The sequence below is a fragment of the Priapulus caudatus genome, unplaced genomic scaffold (genome assembly GCF_000485595.1).
Source record: "Priapulus caudatus unplaced genomic scaffold, Priapulus_caudatus-5.0.1 Scaffold655, whole genome shotgun sequence".
Classification (NCBI taxonomy): Eukaryota; Metazoa; Priapulida; class Priapulimorpha; order Priapulimorphida; family Priapulidae; genus Priapulus; species Priapulus caudatus.
The window spans coordinates 1-8,997 of NW_014577716.1; the positions used below are offsets into that span (position 1 = coordinate 1).

The 8,997-nt window shown below is 53.3% G+C and overlaps 1 protein-coding gene across 1 annotated transcript in view; it reads right to left on the bottom strand.

The window, feature by feature from the left end:
- Window positions 1-3,005: 3,005 nt before the first annotated feature.
- The window catches only part of LOC106812500, a 23,086-nt gene continuing 17,094 nt past the window's right edge, over window positions 3,006-8,997 (bottom strand). Inside the window, exons 3-4 of the mRNA XM_014816388.1 lie at window positions 5,781-5,796; window positions 3,006-3,059 (exon numbers count right to left, since the gene is read on the bottom strand). Of these exons, the coding sequence (XP_014671874.1) occupies window positions 3,006-3,059; window positions 5,781-5,796 (70 nt within the window). The remainder of the gene's footprint in view (window positions 3,060-5,780; window positions 5,797-8,997) is intronic.

Consider the following 8,997-nt stretch of genomic DNA (forward strand, 5'->3'; position numbering starts at 1 on the left):
GCCCATCACACGGCGAGTTGGCAGTTTCTATCCAATCCGCGACACCCTTCCTCACCACAGTTTCTACATCGACACCGTTCGACACCAGATTCTAACCATCACACCTTCCACACAGTTCTAGTCCATCACACCTTCACACAGGTTCTTATCATCACAGGCGCTTCACACACAGTATTTCCTTAGCATCACACCTTCACCGCAGTTATAAACCATCACACCGTTGCAGCACAGGTTCTAAGGGACGCCGGAACGGAATCACGACCTCTCACGCAGGTTCTACCATCACAATCCGCCCCCCCCTTTCGTTCACGAAGTTTCTCGTAGTCATCACGCACATTCACACAGTGTTCTAAGCCATCGGACGACAGCCTTCACACAAGTTTCTAGAACCATCACAGCGCTTCACTACAGTCTCCTACGCATCAGCACCATCACTGGCGGCAGCAAACAGTTTCTACCACACAGTCCTTCCACGGACAGGGGTTTCTACCATCACAGGGGCGGCCTTCACACAGTTTCTACCATCGACACGAAGGGGTGCTGTGAGGGCCGCGCACCTTCGACAACAGTTTCTCTATCGATGCACACCTTCCACACACAGTTCTCACATCACACCCCGGTCCTCGCGGGTCCTTCCAACGGCAGTTTCGCTACCATCACGACCTTTCAACAACAGTTCTACCATCACACCTGCTCACAACAGTTCAATATCCATCACCACCTTCACAATCAAGTTCTACCCATCAACCCTTCACACAAGTTCTAAGCCATCAACACCTTCACAACAGTTTCTACCGACCACAACCTTCCACACAGTTCCTATACCATCACACCTTCAACACAGTTCTACCATCACAAGCCCTTCAAGCATCCATTCTACCATCACACGCCTGGCCTTCACAGAGAACAGTTCTATCATCAACCCTTCCACCAGTTCTACCATCACCACCCTTCACGCAGTTCTAGTACCAGTCCCACACGCTTCACACAGTTCTACATCCACAGAATGGTGATTGGCGAGAGGAGGGATGGGCACGAGGCGAGGGAGTATGCCCTTGTTGCGAACGGCATGTGCAGTTCTACGGAAGGCCGATCGTACAGGCAGGGGTGAAGAAGGGAAAGAGACGGATGGGGAGGGAGAGGGAGGAAAAGAGGAAGGAGAAGGAGGGCAAAAGTCATTCGGACGAGACTTACGTTGTTCATTACCGATATCACAGGAGATGAGGAGGGTGTGATGGGAGCAGCGGAACGGCTAGAGGAGAGATGGGAGAAGGACCGTATCCGCACACAGTTCTAGAAGAGCATTCACACCTTCACAACAGTTTCTGGACACCGAATACACAAAAGGAGAGGGCGGGAGCAAGAGCCTTGCGACAGAGCCAGTTTTCGATGAGGAGCGAGCGACGACCTTCACACAGGGGCAGCGGCCGCAAGACGGCAGTTCTACCATCAACAGCCCCGCGGCCTGTCACGCAGTTCTACCATCAACACCGGGGCCAGTTCACAAAGTGTCTACCATCACACCTTCCACATCGTGCAGTTCTACATCAGCACGGTGAGAGCTCAGTTCTAGGCAATGGGGCACCAGCGCATCAACACAGTTTATATCGTTAAGAGGGTGCATGCGAAGCGAGCGGAAGGTTGGAGCCTTCCACAGGCAGTGTCATAGCCATCACAGGGGAGGGGGTGGACGTTCACACAGTTGCCTTACCATCGACGAATCCCGTTCACGGACAGTTCTACCCATCACACCTTCAGCACAAGTTGTAAAGGGCCAATCACAGGAAGGGGGGTAGAGGAGAGAGGGGGAAGGGGCGCAGGGGGGCAAGCGCGTTCACACAGGGTTCTATCAGATCACACCTGGTGCGAACGACAAGGTGTCTACATCTGGACAGCCGTTCAACGGACATAGGGTGTCGTACCAATCACAGGCCCTTCCACACAGTTCGATAGCTAACAGTCAACCAGACGCCTGTTAACGACAGTTTGTCTCAAGTCTACCAATCACACCCTTCAACACAGTTTCTACCACGATCGACAAGGGGGACCATTCAACGACATTCTACCAATCGGAGCAAGAGACCCGTTCACACAGGTTCCATAGGCCATCGAACAAGAGCCGAGTTCAACGGGGAAGGGGAGGGAGGTGGCCGGGTGGAAGAGAGGGGCAGGTTATCTAGAACCACGGATCACACCTCCTTCACACGAGCGCGTTCTACCATCGGTAATTTCACGGCGAGGAGACAAGGTTCTATCCATCCGGGCGAAGACAGCGGCGTATGCCACAACAGTTATGATATCTCAAAATCGAAGCAGCCGAGGGGCGAAGACGGAGCGAATGAAAGAGGGGCACGGAGGAGCGGGTAGACGACCGAAGGGAGGCGCCGCGTACGGGTGGCAGGGGAGGAAGGCGAGCAGGCCCGGAGGAAGGGGGATCGAGGAAAGGCAGAGCGGACGGGGGGGCCTTAGTCAACACAGGTGGTCTACCCATCGCACACCTTCCAGCACAAGTGGTCTGACGGCCATCACAGCCCGTTGGCAGCAGCAGGTGTCGTAGCCATTCACACCTGCACACAGTATCTATCAGTCACAGGAGCGGGGGGGCAGAGCGGGGAGCCCTGGTCACACGAGTTCTGAAGCCATCCAACACCATTCAGCACATTCCTACCCCATCACACCTGTCAACAGTTCTAGGCCAAGTGCGAAACGGACCGTTCACACAAGTTCCTGAAGGGCCCATCACACCGTCACGGGAGGGCAGTGGTTAGGGGGGGTGGGGCGGAGGGCGGGCACACCCAGGTGCGACGAGGAAGGGTGGGGGGGCGCCGGTGCGGCGAGGACGAGCGCGAGCGCGAGCGAGCACCGGGTATTACACAGGTGGTCCTAGGCCATCACACGTTCAACGAAGAGTTTCGAGGAGGGGAGGGCACATTCGAGCGGAGGCCGGTTGTCGCGACGAGACAGTTGTTCTACCATGCACAGCCGTTCGACACCAGACAGGTCTCTTACACGATGCGAGCGATCCAGTTCAACACAGTTTCTAGGCCGATCCAGAGCACCTGCACGAACAAGTGTTCTACCGAGTCGACAAGGCGTTCACCCACGGAGACAGTCGGTGCTACCCAGCGCGACAACGGCGTATCAGAGGGTGGGAGGGGGGAGGCCAGTTCGTAATGCCAGTCAACAGCCTGTTCGCACGGACGAGGGTCTTAAGGCCATGAGGACACCATCACACAGGGCCCGTGTGCAGCACAACAGTTCCTGAGCGCATTCAACAAGGGGGGGCCGTTGGCTACGTACAGTTGGTTCTACCATCGACATCCTTCACAGCAGAACTGTCTAAGGCAGATTCGTAGCGAGGCGGGGAAGCCGTGTCGACTACAGTTCTAAGGCCATTTGGACACCGATCGAGCAGACAGTTTCTAGGGGCCATGGCGAGGACCGGCGCGCAAACGACCAGTGATCTAACCAGGCAGGGAGGCGAGGTCAGCGACCGTTGGGACACAGGGCCTGGCACGACAGTTCTAAGGCCGAGTCACAAGAAGAGGGGGAGGCCCTGGTCGACGAGCAGCCTTCAGACGACGAGTATCCTAGCATGCATGAGACAGCCTTTACAGCAGTCCTTTTCAGCCATGAGCAAGTGGTGGGTACGGAACCTATCACAGCAGTTCTAGCGGGCAGTCAGCAGGTGCCATTTGGTTAGCAGCGGGGGAGGGGAAGCGGAGTTCGAAACCGCGATGAACTAGCAACCTTCACACGATGCCCTTCACAGCAAGTGTCTACCAATCACACCTTTACGACAGTTTCGTTACCATGAGCACCGGGCGAAAAGTCACACAGTCTCTAAACTAGGCCATCAACAACCTTTCTACAACAGTTCTAACCGAGACACCGTCACACAGTATCTACCAGTCGACCATGGCCGATTCACACAGTTTCCTATCAGAATCACAGCCTTGCACAACAGTTCCTACACCATCACAAACTCAGTCAACAAGTTCTAACCTACCATGTGACACCATCCACATAAAAAAGTTCTAACCTGCATTCGACAAGCCTTCACACAGTTCCTAACCAATCACACCTTCACACAGCTGCTTAGCCATCACAACCTTCAAACAACAAGTTTCGCAATCTACCACGCGGTTCAGGACCTTCACACAGTTCTAACCATCACACCCGCATCACACAGTTTCTATCATCAAACAGGGAAGGCCATTATCAACACAAGTCTCTACTAACCATCACACCACGGTAGGGGACCATCGAACACCGCGGTGGGCAGTCTAGGCGCATGCCAGCACCTTTCACTGAGACAGTTCCGAGAGAGGGCCATACACACACACACAGTTCCTATCATCACACCGTCTGCCGACATAGTTCCGTCGGGGGGGGGGGCCACTGCGAGCGAGGCGAGAGAGTTGCTAAAAGCTAATCCATCACACCGTTCAACGAAACAGTTTCGAAGAACCAATCTCGCGGCGCGGAAGAGGCGGGAGCATCTGGGTCGCTACCTTCACACAGTTCTTACCATCACGACCTTCACACAGTTCTACCATCACACCCTTCACACAGTTTCAACCATCGGACCACGCTTCAGACACAGTTTCGTATCATCCACAGGCTTCACAGGCGTGGGGCAAGTTCCTCTAAGCGCAAGCCATCCGCGGACATCGCTCCACACGACGACCAGTTGCTAGCCATCACACCTCTCCCACACAGTTCTACTGAGTCACAAGGCGACCTTCGAAACACAGTTCTACCATCACAGGTGCCCTTCACAGATAGGGCGGGGGACAGTTGTCTAGACACCGATCGACACCTTTCACAACAGTTCTAGCAATCACACGGCGCTTCAACACAGTTCGTGTAATCCCAATACCCCACACCGACTTCGACACAGATTCTTACCATCACAGCCTTCCACAAGTTCTACCCATCACAATCCTCAACACAGTTCCTACCAATCACAGACAGTCGCACCTTGCAAAAACAGCGAGTTCTACTATCACACCTTCACACAGTTCTAGACAGCCATCACACGGCCTTCACACAGTCATAATACCATCAGACCAATCACATCAATTCTACGCGATACACACCTCAGGGCTGGGACATAACAGTCAGTTTCACACGCATCAGTTCGTTCATAACACCACAGCTTTTCCAGTGGATTTCTACTTGCCGTCAGTCTCGCCGCAGACGCCTTCGAGTTGGTCGAAGTCAACGCAATCTAGGAAGGTCCTCGGTTTTTAAGAAAAACTCGATAATTTCATCAGACGAAGAACCGCCGACATACAGGCCGACGAATTCGTTTGCAGAGAGAGAAAGAGAGGATGGAGAAAAATAGAGAGGAGAGAGACCAGAGAGAGAGAGAGAGAGAAGAGAAGCAGAGAGAGAGAGAAGAGAGAGAGAGAGAGAGAGAGCACAGTAACAGGGGGAAACACCCGCAAACTGCGATGCCCGAGAATGTGGGCAGCTTGTGTGGGAGGACCCGCCGCGGTGTGCGCGCACACACCGTTCTTTTTCGCGTCTTCCTCAGTACCGTTGCTCCCCTCTCCTCTCTCTCAACTACCAGACTGGGGGCAGGAATTATCTCGTCTTTTCTCGCCCTCAGGCACGTCGCGCCCTCGCCTTGTCTCTCTCGCAATCCTATTTCTCATCTGTATTCTCCTCTCTCACCTCCTCTCTTTCCTCTCCCTCTCCTCTCCCGTCAATTCTCCTCTCCCCACCTCTCGTTCTCTCTAATCGACCTGTTCTCTCTCTCTCAGTCTCCCCACCTCTCTCTGTCTCTTCCTCGATCCGTTCCTCGTCTATCGTCTCCCCTCGTCTCTCTCTTCCAGCCTCTCTCTTCTCTCCCCTCTCTTCTCTCCCCCTTTTCCCACCTCTATCCCTCTCTCTCCCACTCTCTCTCGTTTCCCCACTCTCATCTCTCTCATCTTTCCCCAGCCTCCTCTCTCGTCTCTCCTCTCCCGCCCTCTCTCTCTCTCACTGAAGGAGGACTCGCAGTATGGCGGCAGAGGGGAGGCGGCTCTCACGCTCTCATCTCTCTCTTCCTCTCTCTCCCACCCAACTCTCTCTCTCATCTCACTCTCTCTCTCCGCCTTTTGTCGCCCTCTATCCTGCTCTGCCCAGGGCTCTCTTCTCTTTCCGCCACCCACCTCTCTCTCTCTCTCTCCCTTCTTTCTCCTCTCTCTCTCCCTTCTCTCTCTCTCTCTCTCTCTCTCTCTCTCCTCTCTCTCCCTTCTCTCTCTCTCTCTCTCTCTCCTTCTCTCTCTCTCTCTCTCTCCCTCTCTCTCTCCTCTCTCTCCTCTCTCTCTCCTCTTCTCCTTCTCTCTCTCTCCTCTCTCTCCCTTCTCTCTCTCCTCTCTCTCCCTTCTCTCGTGTGCGCGTACTCGTCGTGTATGAAGCCATCAAGCTGAGATGACGGACAGACTCTCATATCATCGCATCACGCTCTCCCAATTATCATCGACATAATTGCGCTAATTATGAATAATTAGCGTGAGCGCACGTGCAGCGTCTAGACGCGTCTGTGGATGGATGGGGTCGGTGGGGGCGGTTAAGGGCCGGGGGGGGGAGGTAAATGGGGGCGGGTGGGTGGTTTAGGGAGAGAGATCATTGACAAATGTACGTGTGTTAGTGTATCCTGTTATTCTATGGGCACGAATATGTTTCGTAGGATTGCGCCGATTTTGAAATCGCTTCGATCGTAACTTCGCTCGTCTGTCCAGTACAGCGACGGCGCCTGATCTCGGCGATCCTGTTCGCGTGAGCGATCGCACCATAGGATCGCACCTTGTCGCCGCGAGTAGATCGCCGATAAAATCGGTCGTCTGCCCACTGCGGCGAACATAATCGAACGCAACAATTTCTAGAAACCAATTTGAAATTATGTCACATGACAGAAAATGGCTGCGCCCATAAACAAAGCGTGGACGAAAAATAAATAATACGAATTGGTCCTCATTTGGTCCGAAAACCCATGTCTGTTTGATCAATCATTCTATCAATCAATACCTATAGTTATCGGGACAGAGTAGCAAAGGACGCTGCATTGAACGAGATCGCCGAAAAGCTGCAACTGACTGGTGAGTAAACACCTTGTAGGACCTAATTACTAATATTGAAAGTGATAGATATAAAACTGTTATATCTTATAATGTATTATCTTACGTGATCGACGGATTTGCAGACCGTGGTGTACGGTCTCGAGTAAAATCGCTATAGTGATCGGGATTAAAATTTCGCCGACGATTTGATCGCGGCGATCCAGCGAAAAATATTCGCTCGTGTGCCGCTAGCTAGCTTTAGCGTTGCCGCATATCGCAGCATTCATAACGCGGTCTTGTTACCAGCGGATTATTCTGTTTTCACGCGCGGCTAGAGGTAGTTGGATAGAATAATAGAGATAGAGAGAGAGAGAGAGAGAGAGAGAGAGAGAGAGAGAGAGAGAGAGAGAGAGAGAGAGAGAGAGAGAGAGAGAGAGAGAGAGAGAGAGAGAGAGAGAGAGAGAGAGAGAGAGAGAGAGAGAGAGAGAGAGAGAGAGAGAGAGAGAGAGAGAGAGAGAGAGAGAGAGCGAGAAAAAATCGGCGCGACGAATCAATGGCGTTCGGAACTATTTTTTTTATACTTTTTTATACGCCTCGTCTTCCGCGCGGATAGTTTCATTGATCATGGGTGTTAGTAACGCCGCGAGGCGCGCCTTCTGTTTTGTTTACGCGCTCGGCTTTGTGTTTGGTAGCTATTCACCTGTATCATCTTCCCCGACTTGCCGATTTTTTCTCGCCATCTCTCCTTCTATGTATGTCATCCCCACTCCATCCCCCGCTTCTCTTCCCCCCCCCTTCTCTCTTTCGCTCCCGATTTTTTCACCGTGCGTAAATTCGTCGCTGCCGATCTGCTCATCAGCTAGCGAGCGTGTCTCGTATCGATCCAACCCTGGTCTAATCAAACCCACCGACAACTTTGATGTCCGTCCCGCGAGCATGCGCGTGTATGTGTGTGCGTGCGTACGCGCGCGCGTGTATGTGCGTGTGTGCGTGTGTGCGTGCGTGCGTGTCGCTGACCCGCGCGCTCTCCAACCAATGAAGCCATCGCCGCCATCACGCATTCATCCGCATCCTCCCAGCATCCTCGCCGCACACCTGCAATCGAGCAGCTGAAGCGGCAGACGCTGCGTCGACGATGATGACGAAGCCGTAAGAAGCCATGCATGTGTTCCCCGGCTATTGCCGTATTAGCGGCGTATTACGTGTGCGATTACGCGTGCCGTAGCCACCACGCGCGTGCGGGTGAGGCAGAATGCCAGGTCAGCCAGCTACTGTGAGTGAGTCAGACATATCTGTTAGTGAGTGTGCCTGGCTGCTAGCGATATACGGCTATAGTCGTATAATCATATAGAGTAGTGGACGGTGGGGTATAGTCATCGGTATCGTATAAGCAGGATAAAGTGATAATAGGTAGCGTAGTAGAAGGTAGAGTGGACGTGGGTATAGCGTAGTGGAAGGTAGGGTGGTCATGGTGGTAGCGTTGTAAAAGATAGAGTGGTCGTGGGGATAGTGTGGTGGAAGGTAGGGTGGTCATGGGTAGCATAGTGGAAGATAGGGTGGTCATGGGTAGCGTTGTGGAAGGTAGGGTTGTCATGAGTAGCATAGTGGAAGATAGGGTGGTCATGGGTAGCGTTGTGGAAGGTAGGGTTGTCATGAGTAGCATATTGAAAGGTAGGGTGGGCATGGGTAGCATAGTGGAAGGTAGGGTGGTCAGGGGGGTAGCGTGGTGGAAGGTAGAATGGTCGTGGGTATAGTGTGGTGGAAGGTAGGGTGGTCATGGGTAGCATAGTGGAAGGTAGGGTGGTCATGGGTAGCATAGTGGAAGGTAGGGTGGTCATGGGGGTAGCGTGGTGGAAGGTAGGGTTGTCATGAGTAGCATAGTGGAAGGTAGGGTGGTCATGGGTAGCATAGTGGAAGGTAGGGTGGTCATGGGGGTAGCGTGGTG